This window comes from Rhinolophus ferrumequinum, chromosome 11 (assembly GCF_004115265.2).
Source record: "Rhinolophus ferrumequinum isolate MPI-CBG mRhiFer1 chromosome 11, mRhiFer1_v1.p, whole genome shotgun sequence".
In the NCBI taxonomy this organism is placed as follows: Eukaryota; Metazoa; Chordata; class Mammalia; order Chiroptera; family Rhinolophidae; genus Rhinolophus; species Rhinolophus ferrumequinum.
The window spans coordinates 3,096,784-3,112,873 of NC_046294.1; the positions used below are offsets into that span (position 1 = coordinate 3,096,784).

The following is a 16,090-nucleotide window of genomic DNA, read 5'->3' on the forward strand; positions in this document are numbered from 1 at the left end:
CTCCTTCCACCACAACCTGCCCTGTCAACCACGGAGCAGGAGTGGGGTGAGGAGGGCAGGCATGGGTGGGCCGGAGGGGGATGGCCCACGAGGTTCAGGGACAGGAAAGTCACGGCATGTTCTGGGGACGGGATGAATCTGGCCAGTGTGGAGGACTGTGTCAGAGAGCGTGGGAGCTGATGTTGGCATCCAGGCCTGGACGCCAGGCTGAGGAGCAGGCACTGGCCAGCCGGGCAGAGGAGAAGGGCCGCTGTGGTCTTCTCAGAGCTGGGAAGGCAGGAGGCCAGGGCAAGGCAGGAAGCTGATGTTGAAGCCGGGGAGACTGGGTGCTGCAGAGGCAGAGCCACGGCCTCGAAGCCTCAGCTGGGATGTGTGCGGCTGGCTCCACCTGGCCTTCCTCACCGACTGCTCCTTTGTCACCTCCAGGCTCGCGGAAAGAACACCGTCTGCTGCTCGCCGCTGGGCCCCTTGGTGGGGCTGAGCTGCTGGGCACGGGGGACAGCAGACGGAAAGCTGGTTGCAGGCTAGCAGTGGAGCCGCCCCACAGGGTGCTGGGGAGCAGGCTTTGTCCCCCAGCGCTGTGCTTCCAGCCTGTGGGGTGTGTCCTTCCCGATGACTTTGGGTCTTGGCACCACACAGTGCTGAGTGACGTGGTGAGGAGGTCCTTCCCTTTTCAATATCCATCAGTCCTGAACAAACTGAGATTCAGCCTCAGGCTAACGATGCCTCATGGGTGGTGGGTTTTTGTTGTTGTTGTTGGCCATTTCTCTTAACAAAAAGAGCAGCTTTCAGGTTCAGAGCCTTGAAGGGCAGGCAATTGATCAATAGTCTCAGAAAATTACTTTTTCACCGCATTCGTCGTTACAGCCGCCTTCTGCTTACTCCGAGTGATACTGTTTCAGTCAGTATTCGGTTCGTGGGAAGCCTGTGAAATCCCCAGAGCAGAGGCTTCCACGAGAGAGCTTATTTCTCTCCCACAAATGCAGTTGTGAGGGAAGCCTGTCAGGGCTGCTAGAGGCTCCAGGATCCAGGCTCCTTTGATCTTGTTGCCTTCCTCCGCTCGTCATGGTCCCAAATGGCTGCCAGTGCTCCAGCTATCACACTTTATACTTCTAGGAAGTTCCAAATGCCACTTGTGCTCACATACAGAACTTCATCCAACGGCCACCCCTGGCTTCAAGGGAGGTTGGGAAGCACAGCCTGGATTCTGGGCAGCCACGCGCTCAGCCAAAAATTAGGGGTGTCATGTAAAGCGAGGTGTGAACAGGCACTGGGGGGGACTGTAGCCACGTCTGCTTCAGGCTGCTTTCCTCTCCTGATGGAGACATCCAGTCTCCTATTTAAAAGTAAGGAAAGAGAGTCACTAAAGACAAAGCTAAGGAAATAAAAGAACAGGTGGGACATGGCTAAGGCAAAAGCAGCCAGGCTGGCCCTGGGCCCACTGATTCCGGAAGTGAGCTGTGAATGCAGAAAAACAAAAGAGGTGTGTAACGGAAGCAGCAGGGCGGGGATAGGTTTCATTTTTAGGATGAGCTCTCAGGCCCAGGTGCGGAGAGGGGCCTGGAGCGAGAGAGATCGGAGGGAGGCAGGAGCCCCGGAGGACGTCAGTGCTGGTTCCAGAAGGGACAGAAAGGGTCTGAGCCAGGCAGGGGAGCTGGGAGGCCCGAAGCGGGGGGCCGAGGGGGAAGAAGGCAGGCTACCTGCCCGCTGAGAAGGACGCAAAGGTCACAGGGTCTGCTGAGCAAAGCCCACAGGTGATCCTGAGTGAGTGAACAAAGCACCGATTGGGGCGGTCCGCGGGGTGAGGGCTCATGGGGCCACCACTGACCTCAGCGCATCCTCCCAGCGCGGTAAACCTGTCACCATCTGTCCCCATTGTACAGTGAGAGGAAGCTGTCCCCCATGGTGTCCGGCTTGTAAACAGCGGAGCAGATCCACACGAAGTCCGGTTGCTTCCTGCACCTCTGGGGCCGTCCCCAGGGCTGTGCCCCGAGGCCCAGTGCAGTGCAGGCCCAGGAAGTTTCCCCCGACCCATGTGCTGGTGAGCGAGTGAGTGAACGAACGCACGGGAGCTCGTTCTCCTGCTTCTGTGCCCAAACGTTCTCCAGCAAGCGTCTCATGGGACAGTACCACGCCTCCCTCGGCAGGGAGCCCTGGTGGTGGTGGTGGTGGTGGGGCGTTTGATTTTCCCAAAATAAAAGGGTGTGGGGACCGGAAGTGTGGCTCTCTGTGCTCCACCCCGACTTCTCTGGGCGGGAAGCCAGCAGCCGGGTTTATTTCCAGCAGCAGCCAATGCTTTCAGCAGAGTATTTTTGGAGCACACACAAGCCTTATTTTAGCTCTTGGGGTTGCTCCTGTGCTGGCCACCCAGCACAGGAGACGCCTAGCCACCCATATGCTACCTGGGACTGCCTGCCTGCGGTGACATGGGACAATGTCCGTGGGGCGGCCTTCCTGGGGAGACCCTGGACAGGACGCACGCGGGCTGGGATGGGCTTCTCCCCACACCGAGCTGGGCCACTTTCTGGGCCCGCTGTGCCTGTCTAGGACTAGAAGATTCTGCAGGGTCGGCCAGCGCTCAGTCTGGCAGTGACGGAAGACTTCATTCTTCCACCTTCTACTGCGAAGCCCCCGGCCAGTCACCGAACCCCTCGGCCCCTGTCTGTTCTCACCTGTCCAAAGGGGAGAACAACCTCCCTTAACTACAGTTCAAGGTTCCTGGGAGGCTAACACAAAGCACTTGGACAAAAATGAGGCTTCTGTATGCCTTATCAAACACCACAGTCTTCCTAAGGGGTAACATGTACGACTCCCTGTTGTCCCTCTTAACTGAGCCCCAACGTTAAAGCACAACCCTTGTTTTGTTTCCTCATTTTCCAATGAATGAGTCCATTCATGAGATCTCGAATAAAATGACCCACACACTTAATCACGTCATCGTCCTGTTTAAAATATGGTGCTGGGCCTTTGTGTCTAGAAGATAAAAATCCAGGCCTTTCCTTTACCTTCAGGCTGCAAACATTCTCCTGAACCTGCCCGGAACCAGCCCCACTAATCTGCTTCCTGCCTCCCGAACGAGCCCTCTAATTTTATGCCTCCTGGCCTTTGCACTTGCTGTTTTCTGTGTCTGAACTATTTGCCACCTGGTGAACTCCTACTTACCCTATGAAACCCAATTCAAAAGGCCCCTTCTCTGAAACACAATTAGGTGTCCTGGAAAATACATGGGCCCTGTAGTCATGAAGCTTGGGTTCCAGTCCTAGCGCCACCTTGTGACTTGACAAACCACTTCAGCTCTCAGTCCCTTCTCTTGTAATTGTTTCTCAATCTCCAGTGAGACCTGAACTCCTGAATGCCACGTACCCATTTTATTCATCCCCAGTGCCTTCCTCCCGAATGCCTACGGCAGTTATTATCCCAGGATAATAATAAAGCAGCAACTAATTTTGGTGGGGCTCACGTTTTGCATTGGCCTTGTCCCATGGCAGCCCCAGGGGAAGGTGGGGCACCCCCAACTTTACTCAGGAAATACAGAGTTGGGGGCGTTCGATACCAGTAAGCAGTGAGTGCTTACGAGCGAGGCGTCCCTCCCTCAGAACGGGTCCCGGCACTGGGTGCACAGGGCCCTAAGGACTCGGAGCCCAGCTGCAGGGGGGACTCGGGGTGTCACTCATAGCCCCAGGCCGTCCTCCTCAGGAGGCACTGCGCCCGCCTTCCAGAGCCCAGACAGGGAACGAGGAAGGTCAATCACCCCCTCTCCGTTTATTTTACAAACTGGATGGCAGAGCCTCTTAGATTAACCTGAAAACAGAAACAAAACCCCAAAACACCAAAAGTCACTCCCAGCCTGGAGGAAGGTGGGTTTTAAATCTAGGGCTCAGCTATCGCATCCAGGCATTCCATTCGCCTGGCGGTGACTACCCGCCTTCTTGGGGACACACCCTCCCTGTCCCCTAAGCTCTGAGTTTGCAGCCTGTGTGTGTGTGTGGCTGGATTGTCATCTGGGGGCCAGAACGCCATGAGGCCACTGGGAGACTCTGCCACGTCCACATGAAAGACGGTCAAGATGGTCCCAGCCTGTCCTAAGCAATTAGGTTGGGAGGAACGCGCAATTAGTGACACTTAACAGTTGGAAGAGTCATCCTGCCCCGGGCGGGCAGGGGTGGGGCAATGCCAGGGCTCGACCCAGGACTGACTCACACTCTCTGGGGGCGGGGCCTGGGCTTCTGCAGTTTGAACACGTTTCCAGAGACTTCTTCCTTGGGGTCAAGGTGCTCTGATTTTTCCCCTGGCCAGCTGGCACCCACTCTGTTATCACTCCAGTCCCGTGGACACACCTCCTTGCCCACTGGACACCTTCCACGGACGCCGAGGGTCCCCCATTCACGGTCATCAGAACTGAGCATCCCTCTGTGGGCTGCCCCTGCCCACACCCAGCTGTTGGGTCCCCTTCTCAGGGTGCCACCCCCACCCCTGGCACCTCCCAGCATTGACCCCTCTCTCTGGCCCACGCGCAGGTCAGGCCCCAAATACGCTGGAATCTATTCCTGCTATTCCCAGCATCACCACACACCATCCCAAGCAGGCCGCCACCGTCCCCTACCCTCTCCCCCAGCCCGTTTGCACCCCGCCCACTAGTCCGTCCACCTCAGCCTGAGCAGCACCTGGGGGATGCCAGTCTGATGTCAGCCTCCACTCTCTGCCTGGACCTCTCAGGGCCCTCCCCTTGCTCCTGGGACAAAATCACAGTCATGACAGTTTCCAGCTGCAAAACAAAGAAAACAAACTGCAGCCAAGGTTGGTGTGGTTGGCGCAGCAAAGCAAGCTGTTCAAAGACGGCGGGTGGCTTGTGGGCCTCAGGGGGACAAGTGCCCCAGGACTCGTGCGCAGGGGCTCCAGCGAACCTTCAAGCGGGCAGTGCCACCAAAAGCCACGAGACCTCTGCTGTGCTGCTCTAGCCCATGCAATGGACTTGCTTGTGTCACCAGCGTGTGACTCAATGCCCCGTCAGGTCCTGGGCCAACTCTGAGCTGCCGGGAGGCAGAGGCTGGGCAGGTGCCTCCGCTCGAGGACAAGTCTCTCAGGTACGTGTTGGCTCAGTGACAGGGAGCCTGGAGGCAGACGGAGTCGATTCAGCCACTCACGATGGTCATCGCTGGGCTTTGCTGTCGGCTACACAATTGTCACTGTGAACGTGAGATAGTGCCAGGAACAAGAGGCGGACGCGTCTTCACTCGTGTCCTCACCGTCTGCTCTATGAGCAGGTCACAGAATCCTCATGGCACCTTGGAGGTGGGGGCCAGAAGAATCCATTTGCAGACGAGTTCCTGTGCCAACGGCACGTAGCTGCCAAGTGGCAGAGCTGGGATTTGAACCTGGGCGGTCGGCTCCAGAGCCAGCCCCCTGGGATGCCACGCCCTCAGTGGCACTGTTCACTGTACCTGTTAAATCTGCCTACTGTTACCCTGTCACTACAGGATCCCCTTTCTTGGCCACCCGCGCTTGGATCTGTGCTGGAAAGGATGAGTTGGACTCCCAGTCTTGTCAATCCACATACACTGATTTTTGCCCCCATGGTCTTTGGTTTGTGACCTGGGCTACAGACACCATCAGTGGGGGCAGATGACAGAAGTCCCATTTCGTGCCAACAGGACTGGGTGGGCAGCCTGGGTCACACGCGCCCACGTGAGAGGTCCGGGGCTGGTTCCCCTGGCGACACCCAGGGCCTCAGAAAGTCTCGGGGAACTCTCACGTGATCTGAGCGTTTATACCCAGGCAAGCTGTACAGGTGTAAAGGCAAGTCATAGAAAACACGCAGTGACTTACGAATAAACAATGACATTTAGTGACTTTACCGCGTGCCACTCTCAAGACACCACACATCTCCCTGAAGCTCTCAGCAACCCTGGGAGAGGGAGGGTCCTATCAGGTGAGAAAGGGAGGTTGTGGAGAGGCTCCATTGTGGGGTCCCCCAGCCAGAGGAGGTGAAGTGGGCCGCCCCAGATGAGCGCTTTGCTAAGAATCTACTGAATGAAAGCACCGGCGGGTGTACAACAGCTCAGAGCACCAGAGCTAAGAGGTGTGCCCTTTGCACAGGGTATCGACCCTGGCCGGGGAGGGTGACCCACGGAGACCTGTGGCTGGGGGCGCCTCTCTGGCTGACCTGCTGGGACCAGGGGCTGTGTCCCGGTCACCGCAGGGCACTCTGGCTTGGGGGCACTGGGTATCGGGATGGCCTGCCACACCCACCCTGGCACAAACTCCACAGCCTGAGTGGCTCGAGCCCAGGGAAAGCGAAGCCCACTGGGGAATCCAAACCCCTCAGGTGACAAACTTTCTTGCCTGCAGGTAACTCCGGTCCCCACGGGAGCCCTGGGCCCGGCCCTTATTGTTGCAGTTTATTCATTCATTCGCTCAGCAAACCCACAGTTAGCCCGGACTCCCAAAGCCGCTGGATGGACAGTGCTAGAAGCAGCAGTAAAGAGGAAGCCGGGGGGTGGGGGTTGGGGGGACCACTGTGAGCTGCACCCCCAACTAGACTGAACCAGCTACTTGACTTGGAGCTGATGAGGCCTGGAAAAACACACTTAAATAAATCAAAGTTTAAAACAAAAACGAGGAAGCCAGGGCTGGGGGCCCTTAGGGCGTGAGCCTGCGGGGGCAGTGGGGGTGCTGCTACGGGTAGTGGGGTAGGGGGGTCGGGCAAGGCTGCCCCCAGACTGGGGTGGAGGGCTGAGAAGCCGCTGGGGCAGGCTGCTGGGCACCCCTCCAGGGTTGCGGGTCGGGGCTGACCCTGAGGGGCCTGGGTGCCCTGGGAACCCGGTCTCTCCAGCCAGAGATCCCCCGGGAGAGTCACACTGCCCCAGAGTCCCAGTGACGAGCAAAGCTTTACTTGCGTTACTTGCACACACACAAGCGTGAGGCCAGACATAAGCTTATGCTTTTAGGCCTCGTAAACTGTAAAACATCAGTAAACGTACAAATGAGGGAGCTACTCCTGCGAAATGGATACGACTTAGATTAATAACGTAATCAAACGGTTTAGTGTGAAATGCGGTTTTTTAATGGAGGTAAGACACATGTAAGCTTTACCCTTTTTACCATTTTCATGTCACTGAGCACGTTCAGTGTCGTGTGACCACCAGCACCACCCATCCCCAGAACCGCTCACCTCCCCACACAAGAGCTCTGTCCCATCGAACGTGATGACGACGTCACGTGTCTACACTGTCATCAGGCAGGTTTGGGAGGTTGGGAGGCCGTGAACCCGCCTGGAGCCTGGGGTGACTCAAACGGCCCACATTTTTCCATTCAACCCTTCCCAGGAAAGCTGTACCCACGTCACGTGGCTGTCACTCCACGATGACCCCATTCACACACTAAATAGGCCTCTGTTCCTTGGTGACAATTAACGTGGTTGGAATACACGTGTGACTCTTGCCACAGTGTCTTTAGTCAGACTTAAAAACTGAGAGCTTCTTTGATGAAAACGGGTTTCAACTGCAAATTTTCCTGTAGAAGACACGTTCTTCCTTTGTACTAGCAGATGGACGGTGACAGGCCATTTTCACAGAAGCACACGCGACCCCGCACGCTCGCCTGGCCGGTTCCAGACGCAAGGCACACAGTGATCCCACGGTTAGAAAGCAGTCAGCAAGACAATTCAGACTAGTTATGCTGGAAATAAAAACACAACCCCCCAAAACATATAGAGCTTGTGCTTTCTAAGAATCCAGTAGCGGTCTGCAGATGGGGGATGGGTTAGCGGGGGTGGGAGGGGCAGGGAAGAGTAGGGCTGAAGGGAGGGGGTGAGGCTCACTGCGGGGGAGGGGAAGGAGACATGCTGTGAGGTCACCTATGGGAGAGCAGCCCCAGCCCCAGGCAGGAGGGGCCAGGCAGGGAACTGGGCAGGGAGGCCTGCCCCCCACGGTGCCCACGTCCCAACCCCAGAACCTGCGAGCTTGTTTCCTTGCGAGGCAAAATGTGTTGCCCCTCAGTGCTGACAATATGGGTCTGGGTGCCGTGGGGCGACGTGAGAGGCTCCAGGGACCTGAGAGAGGGGGCCGAGGACCTGTGCTCCCTGGTGGCTCAGAGAGGAGGGATGTGGACGGGTGCTGGCAGAGGCTGTGCCGGAGTGGCCGGGCGGGCGGGGAGGAAAACCGGGAGAGAATTTCATGCAGAGAAAGGTCAAGAGGTGTCCAAGGCCCCAAGGTCAAAGAGAAAGGTCAGGAGGCGTCCAAGGCCCCGAGGTCAAAGAGAAAGGTCAGGAGGCGTCCAAGGCCCCGAGGTCAAAGAGAAAGGTCAGGAGGCGTCCAAGGCCCCGAGGTCAAAGAGAAAGGTCAGGAGGCGTCCAAGGTCCCGAGGTCAAAGAGAAAGGTCAGGAGGCGTCCAAGGCCCCGAGGTCAAAGAGAAAGGTCAGGAGGCGTCCAAGGCCCCGAGGTCAAAGAGAAAGGTCAGGAGGCGTCCAAGGCCCCGAGGTCAAAGAGAAAGGTCAGGAGGCGTCCAAGGCCCCGAGGTCAAAGAGAAAGGTCAGGAGGCGTCCAAGGCCCCGAGGTCAAAGAGAAAGGTCAGGAGGCGTCCAAGGTCCCGAGGTCAAAGAGAAAGGTCAGGAGGCGTCCAAGGCCCCGAGGTCAAAGAGAAAGGTCAGGAGGCGTCCAAGGCCCCGAGGTCAAAGAGAAAGGTCAGGAGGCGTCCAAGGCCCCGAGGTCAAAGAGAAAGGTCAGGAGGCGTCCAAGGCCCCGAGGTCAAAGAGAAAGGTCAGGAGGCGTCCAAGGTCCCGAGGTCAAAGAGAAAGGTCAGGAGGCGTCCAAGGCCCCGAGGTCAAAGAGAAAGGTCAGGAGGCGTCCAAGGCCCCGAGGTCAAAGAGAAAGGTCAGGAGGCGTCCAAGGCCCCGAGGTCAAAGAGAAAGGTCAGGAGGCGTCCAAGGCCCCGAGGTCAAAGAGAAAGGTCAGGAGGCGTCCAAGGCCCCGAGGTCAAAGAGAAAGGTCAGGAGGCGTCCAAGGCCCCGAGGTCAAGAGAAAGGTCAGGTGTCCAAGGCCCCGAGGTCAAAGAGAAAGGTCAGGAGGCGTCCAAGGCCCCGAGGTTGAACAAGACAGAACAAACGTGTGTACAATGGGCTTGGCAACCTGCAACCTCAGCTAGTGCAGACTGGGGGGTGGTAGTGGTGGGGGTGCTCGGGAGGAAGAGGCAGTGGGTGCAGAATGGTGAGTGAGCGGGAGAGCATGGGATGGAGAGGACCCGCCGTGACCCCACGCCCCCAGTGCTCAGCGACCCTGCAGGTGGGTGACCGCCAGAGCCCCGTGTGCACATGTCCAGGCAGCGGGGCTGGATAGCGTGGGGCGGGGGGTGAAACTGGGTAACTTGTGGGGGGCAGAAGGCAGGGGGGTTGACCCTTTGGTCCAGGAAACACTTCATCAAATTCCTCTTTATTGGCCCGAAATCTGCAAAACACTCCTTCTCAAAGGAAAAGGGATTAAAAGCAAAATGCGCCCTTAATTCTACTTTTCAAGTAAATCACGTGACTTGTCTGCACCTTTACCAGAAACATAAATTTTACGATTGCAAAACAAACAAAAAACAAAAAGGAACAAGGATTTCCTGTCAAGTTGCTATGAGATTCTTGGCCACAACTTAGAGCAGCCCCTACTGAGGGCTGGTTAATTGATCCCGTCCTCGGGGCTCAGCGCCCGTTATATGTCCACCGTATCCGTCCCAGGAGAGGTTATGAAAAGCTCCAGAACACCGCCTGGAAGCAGTGGTAGGGAAATGCTGTGTGCAGGGCAGTTCAGAGGTGAGGGGAGGAACGGACATCTCAGGACCACAGGCTCAAGCGCGCTGAGGCCACAGAGAGCAGCCTTCTGACGGACCTTGGGTGGCATTTCACTGCTTGCTGTTAAGGGACCTGAGAAGCCAGTTACCACAGATTTGGGCACACACTTATAACGGCCCCTGTGCAAGGTGGCAGAGCCACAGGGAGCGGCCCAAGACTCGAACCCAGGTCAGACTCGAAAGCCACGTGCTCCACTGTTCTAGGGACACTCCCCGCGAAACAGTCCAGGTTACAAAACACCCCATTACAGAAGCTGTGGAAAGTGCAGAGAGTATAAATAGTAACCGCCGTAAGAAAGTGATCGTTCTCAAACGCTCGCTGTGTGTACTTCCACGTCTAGTGCCCATAAAGCATTTGGGCTGTTGGTCACCCTATGTGCACATTTAATATGCGTTCCCTTGTTTCACAAGGCTGGGGGCACTGCCTCCAGAGGCCAGGATCCTGGACAGGTGGATGCGGCTATCCGGCTCCGACCCCCATCTCTGACCCCCACCTCCTGGGGACAGTTTCTCCTGCGAGTTGACCCCACACTCCAGCTTTAAGGTGGTGGCACTCCTCACTCCCTCCGGGCCCTGGAAGTAGACACCTGCTGGGCCCAGCACAGGATGGGGGCACTTCCTCACTCGTCTCCTCTCCTGGGTCTTGTGACGCAAGGTCTAGGCTTGTGCCGGTGAGATGAGGTCACACAGAGGGTCACGGTCACAGGAGGCTGCTCCCAGGTCCCAGCTCCTCCCCCTCAGCACACGACAGCAGCTGCTCTCTGCAAGTCCTGGGATGGCAGTGCCCGGGCAGGCCATGCCTCACCGCACATGGGAGAGTGACGGGGTGCAGGGTGAGCAGGCACAGCTGGGGACCGAGGCCCGGCTAATTCCGGGCACAGTGTTGTCAAAGCCTGTCAGAGCACCTGGTGTGCTGGAGGGTCGGGGGTCTCTCCAGCTATGCCCAGCACGCAGGGGGAGGTAGGGTGCTATCAGGATGTTAGGTCGTCCCAGTTTAGCAGCTTTTGCCATAAACCATAAGGGAATGGCAGACCTCTGAATTCTGCCTCTGCTCAAAAAATATGGACGTTTCCCAGAAGACCTACTTCCCGAAGCGACCCATCCACCAAGCCACTCACGTTTATCGATGGTGGGGAAGTGTGTCATCCACAGAACCTGTCCCGCCCCGAGGCTTGAAGAAGCAGGTGCTTCAGGCCGGCGGGGCCATGCAGTGCATCGGGCCACAGCATCGGGCCTGACAGCGGCCCAGGGGCTTGGCACCGCCTCGAACCTGTGATGAACCAGTTAACTGTGCTCCCAGCCAGGCTTTTGGGGTCTCCAGGACAGTGCCACCTCTGTCCCGTGTGCTGCCACGGCCCCGGCTCCCAGCAGTTCCCAGCATCAGGAAGTTTATCTGCGAAGGTGCGGCGGGGCTCAAAGGCCGGCTCCATGGCTTCGAGGGGACAGTGCTGCTAGAATCTGAGCAACCCAAGGTCAAGGCAGTGTGGCAGGACATCCCAGCACATGTGGCTTTCCCAAGGCCACAGCTGGAAGGCCGGGAAAAGGGCAGCCACTTGGTTCCCTGCTTCTTGGTGGCCACGGCCCAAGCCGGCACAAGCTGCCCTGGCAGACGGGTGTGCTGAGGTCACCTCCCCCGCTGGAAGTCACTGCAGCGGGCAGGAAACCCCGCCACCCGTGATATGCTGCACCAGAGACTGAAATCATCTGCCAGGGGACTTTCGGGAACATGTGCACTGGAACCATCGACGGGAATGCAAAATTCTGTAATATGGAGGGTTGTGCTGGAGAGGCATTTGCTTTGCCAAGGTTACCTTAGAAGCTGGAAGGAAGGCTGCGTTTTCAAATTATAGGATTTAGCTCCCGTGCCAAGTCTGCCATCAAACAGAGAGTTTGATACAAAATGGGAACAAACTGTGGAATCACAGGAATTATAACACTTTCAGCAACTGACACTTCCAGAGGGCACTTCGGAGCATTTTACAGGCATTACCTTGGAGGAGACCTAACTCACCGAGGCCAGGGGCTGGGGCACGGGCGTGGCAGGCCCCCAAGGCCAGGTCAGGGCGCTTCTCACCCTGCGCCATGTGCCTTGGCCAACTGCGGCCTCTGGCCAACTGTGGGGGTGGCAGAACGACCCAGTGTGGGCTCTGGGGCCAGAGAGCGTTTGCTTCCAAACCCAGCTCTGCTATTTGTATCCCACTTTTCCTCCAGCTCCTTAACTGTGCTCTTTTCCTCCCCTGTAGAATCGTAATGGTAAGAACTGCTAATTTTCACAGACTCCTTCTGCGTGCTGACATGGTTCTGAAACGTCCTCCTGTAGGAACTCGTTTAATGGGGACACGACCATCCTGACAGAGGTCACCAGGAGGAATGAACAGAGGCATGTGCAGGATGCCCAAGCCCCGCCTGGCACGGACAGTTGCTGCCTACGTGCCAGCTTTCACGGAGAAGTCAGTCTGGCCGAGCGCTGGGGTCCCTCCCCCAGGCTCACAAAGGACTGGCACCAGAAGGCACCCGGTCGACCTCAGGGGACGGAACCAACATTCCGACTGCGCCGATGCCCTCGGTCCCCCAGGAGAGCAGCCGGGTCATCAGAAGGCTGTCGAGGAGGGCGCGTCTGAGGCCCATGACATCTGGGACAGACTGCCGCTCCCAGTGTCCCCGTTGCTCTGGAGGGCCCGGGCCTGCTGACCCTCCTCCACGAGGTCTGCCACCAGGTTCAGCTGGCACGCCCTGAGCACTGCCACCAGGTGTGACACCGTCGCGTCCGCCCGCTGGGCGTTCTTCCAGACTCGCAGCGACTCCCTCACCTGTTCTGTCAGGTTTCGGGGATACTTCACCTCGATGGCATCGATCTTGCTGTCTGACACTTGGAGCTTACGAGCCAGCTTTCTCCAGTCCTTCCCCACATGTTCAGAGACGATGTCAAATGCTGCTCGCAGGTCTAGGGACGGAAAGAACAAAATGATTTACCAGGTCTGGAGGCTCTCTAGGAGCCAGGTACCCCCATATTCTCCGACGGGCTTCTCAGTGCTGACCCAAGTGCTGCGTACACAGAGGTCCTCTTGCAGAGGCTGAAATCACCCGTAGCAGAGGGGCTGGGAGGGCACAGAAGGATCAAGAGAGGCCTCTAATCCTACCCCAGCCAACCCCAGCCCAAAACACTACCCAAGAGCTGGGGCCTGCTGAAGACTGACGGCTGCGGAGGGCTGTAATGGGGGCTGAGGGACGGGCTGGAAGTTGCCAGAAGGACACGGGTTGCTCCCCATGCCATCCTGAATGGTGGTCACTAAAAGGATGCGTCCATGCCGAATCCCTGGACCGTGAATGTTAAGTTACTTAGAAAAGGGTCTTTGAAGCTGTGAGTAAGCTGAGGATCTGCAGATGAGATCATTCTGGATTATCCAGAGGGCCCCGAATCTAGTGACAAGTGTCCTTAGGAGACAGACACTCACAGAGAGGCCATGTGACCATGGAGGCAGAGATGGAGGGGTTTGACCACAGCCCAGGAACTCCTGGCACCCCAGAAGCCAGAAGAGCCTCCGGAAGGAGCGTGGCCCTGTGATACCTGGATTTCTGAAGGTGGTTCCAGAACAGTCAATCAACTTCCATTGCTTTAAGCCTCCAAGTCTGTGGATGGCAGCCCAGGAAGCTCACACAACCCCCGATCCTTATTTTGGAAGCTGCCCTGACTGACCAGCAGTCGTTGGCCCCTGGCTACCATGTCCTCATCTGCTGAAATCACCACTGAGATGAGCGATCTGGGCACTCCAGACCATGAAAAGCTGTTTCTGGAATGCGAAGAGGAGAAAGGACAAACGCTGCTTGGAGGTCTCCTGCAAATGTGTATCTCCAGCTACAAACCCCCGAGACACATGCCAGCCTGGGTGCCATCCCCGCCAGCCCTGTGAGATGGTCATTTGTTATTATGACCATTGGCACAGGTGAGGAAACCGAGGCATACAGCAGACCAGGGCAATGGCAGACCAGGATGCGAAACCCTGACAGTCTGATGCCAGAGCCCTTCTAACCACAATGTGAAACTGTCTTCTGTAAAAGAGTGACACACATGGCTCCTTATCAACCCCCACACACCTGCTGTTCACCTTCCGGTGTACTTTCCTCCAACATACAGTAACTACATAAATAAAAACACGCACAGACACACACACATCTAAACTGCTATTTATAATTTGTGGACTGCCTTTTAAAAGTATATTTTTACATCAGCATTCTCCCCCAGTGAATAGCCTTGAAAATGTGATTTTCCTATGTTCCGTCTATAGTTTGTCTAGCACGGGTGTGTGTGTGTGTGTGTGTGTGTGTCTGCTTTCAGGCAGAGCTGCGCTGTCCAGCTTGCCACCAAGAAACACCCTGTGGAGTGGTACCTGTGGTGTCACGTTTATATCCTCTCTGGTTCAGTGACTGAACGACCACTTCCAGGCCACAGCCTGAAGCCTGTGAAGGGTGCCCCCAAAGCACTTCCCACCCCCCTCCCCAGGCTCTGAGAACACAGGGGTGTGGCTGGGTGTGTGTAGTCAGGTCTCCCTTTTACTCCTGGAAGCCTCTGCAAGCCACAGGCCAGGTGGAAGCCGGGGGGGCCTGAGAGGAGGGTAGGAAGCCAGTACCGAGTGGATTTGATGACAGGGGCAGTTTAGTGGCTAAAACCACCCACCCCAAGGCCACCCGGCCGGGGTTCAATCCGAGCTCCGTTAGTTACTGACTACGCGCGTCACTTAACGTCCCTCTGGGCCACAGTCCTCTCACCATCAAAAGGGAAATAACAACAGACAACAGTATGTAACTAACGGGGTTACTGTGCAAAGAAAATAGGTCAAGTGCTCAGCACAGTGACCCGCCGCCACAAGCCCCCGGAAACGTTCTCGCTGTCACCATTGGCCGACGGTGCTGCGAAGGGCACAGGCCGGGTACACTCCCCGAGGCACAAGGGAAGTGCCAGCAGTTGCGCTGGCACACCCACCTTCTGCCCCACCTTCCTGCCCACTCTTCCCCACCCAGAGGGGTTTTCTAATTTACTTGTTGCGAGTGGGGTGGTGGAGAAAACACTGAGTTTTGGGGGGGGGTCGGTGTTCTGTAATCGAGGGTGAGTTCATTTTCCTGAGTTTTGAGTCTCCCGTCTGCAAAGTGGGCAGGTCACCTGTCTCCCGGGGTAGTTTAGGGAAAACCCACGCCCACGAAACCTGCTCAAGGTTTGTTCCCCGGCACACAGGCTCTGCCTGCCTGGGCCCCCGCCCCCCGACTCCTGCCCCAGTCTCTGGCCCTCGTCCCCGTGCTGTCCCCGACTCCGGGCCCCGCGCCGCGCCCACCTCGTTCCTCGGGCGCGGCCCGGCTCGTCGCGCCCGCGTCGAAGGCGTCCAGGAGGCGCAGCAGGTCTTGGCGCCGCAGGGAGGCGAGCAGCTCGCGCAGCAGCTCGGTGTTCTGAGGGTCCAGCTCGTTCTGCTCGAGCAGCACCGAGAAGAGGTCCAGGCCGCTCTGCACGCGCTCCAGCTTCCTCTTGCTCACGCAACGCTGGCACAGAAACTTGAGGTTGCTGAGCTCGCTGCTCGACAGGCCGGCCGACACCGAGTGCAGCAGCACCAGAAACGGGTCCATGGCGGAGCGCGCGGCGGGGCCCGGACCAAACCTTGCGCGCGCGTCCCCCGCCCCGGCCCGCCGCCGGCTCAGCAGCCCGAGCCCCGGGCCCCACAGCCTCGGGTATCTCCTTCTCCGCCCCGGACCTAGGCCCCACTACCGGAAGTCCGCTCAGGGGCCCATTCTTCCGGCATCTCGCGACAACTCCGGGTCCCGCGCATGCGCTCCGAGTCCGACCGTGGCCGTTTCCGCCCGGGAGGCGCGGAGCCGCCGCCAGGGGGCGCCTCAGACAGGCCGGCGGCACGGGGCTGGAACGGCCTCTGCGCCTGCGCCCTGCGCTCCGTCGTGGTGGGAACGTCTGGCCTTGAGGGGTCCCGAGATCCCTAAGCGCCGGCTGGGACTGCGGGCTTGCGTTTCCTGTGGAATGTTGCAGAACGGATGTCGACAATAAATGCATTTATTATTAACATTTGTGATAATGCATGTCCTTTAGTGCCCCCAGTACACCTGTTGGTGGAAAAAAAATACTCAAAGAGTTTTATTTAGGTATTAATGTTTACTATTTGATTTTTAAAGTTGTAGTCATTGATACTTTGGACGCTTTTTAGCATTTATTGAGCGCCTACTGTGTACCAGGCAGTAGGTGCTGAGGACAAATTCGGGAACAAAT

At 57.5% G+C, this 16,090-nt stretch overlaps 2 protein-coding genes across 7 annotated transcripts; one reads left to right on the plus strand and one right to left on the minus strand.

The window, feature by feature from the left end:
* Nucleotides 1-740: 740 nt before the first annotated feature.
* On the minus strand, nt 741-15,813 carry FADD (Fas associated via death domain). Of its 2 annotated transcripts, XR_004424332.1 has the most exons (3): nt 15,156-15,813; nt 10,947-12,772; nt 741-1,336 (listed from the first exon to the last, which is right to left on the minus strand). XR_004424332.1 is itself a non-coding variant. In XM_033119945.1 (2 exons), exons 1-2 carry the CDS (start codon nt 15,439-15,441, stop codon nt 12,420-12,422), a joined length of 639 nt encoding a protein of 212 aa, XP_032975836.1. In that variant the 5' UTR covers nt 15,442-15,813; the 3' UTR covers nt 7,269-12,419. The 2 variants fall into 2 exon arrangements, 1 of the variants encoding a protein (XP_032975836.1); XM_033119945.1 differs by lacking the exon at nt 741-1,336 and having other exon boundaries at nt 7,269-12,772.
* Nucleotides 7,830-9,232, plus strand: LOC117030150 (octapeptide-repeat protein T2-like). 5 transcript variants are annotated; one of them, XM_033119940.1, is made up of 3 exons: nt 7,830-8,203; nt 8,242-9,009; nt 9,044-9,162. In XM_033119940.1, the coding sequence occupies exons 1-3, from the start codon at nt 7,858-7,860 to the stop codon at nt 9,139-9,141; spliced, it is 1,212 nt and encodes a 403-aa protein (XP_032975831.1). In that variant the 5' UTR covers nt 7,830-7,857; the 3' UTR covers nt 9,142-9,162. The 5 variants fall into 5 exon arrangements, with proteins under 5 accessions (XP_032975831.1, XP_032975832.1, XP_032975830.1 ...); XM_033119941.1 differs by having other exon boundaries at nt 9,082-9,139; XM_033119939.1 differs by having other exon boundaries at nt 7,830-9,009; nt 9,082-9,152.
* Nucleotides 15,814-16,090: the final 277 nt, after the last annotated feature.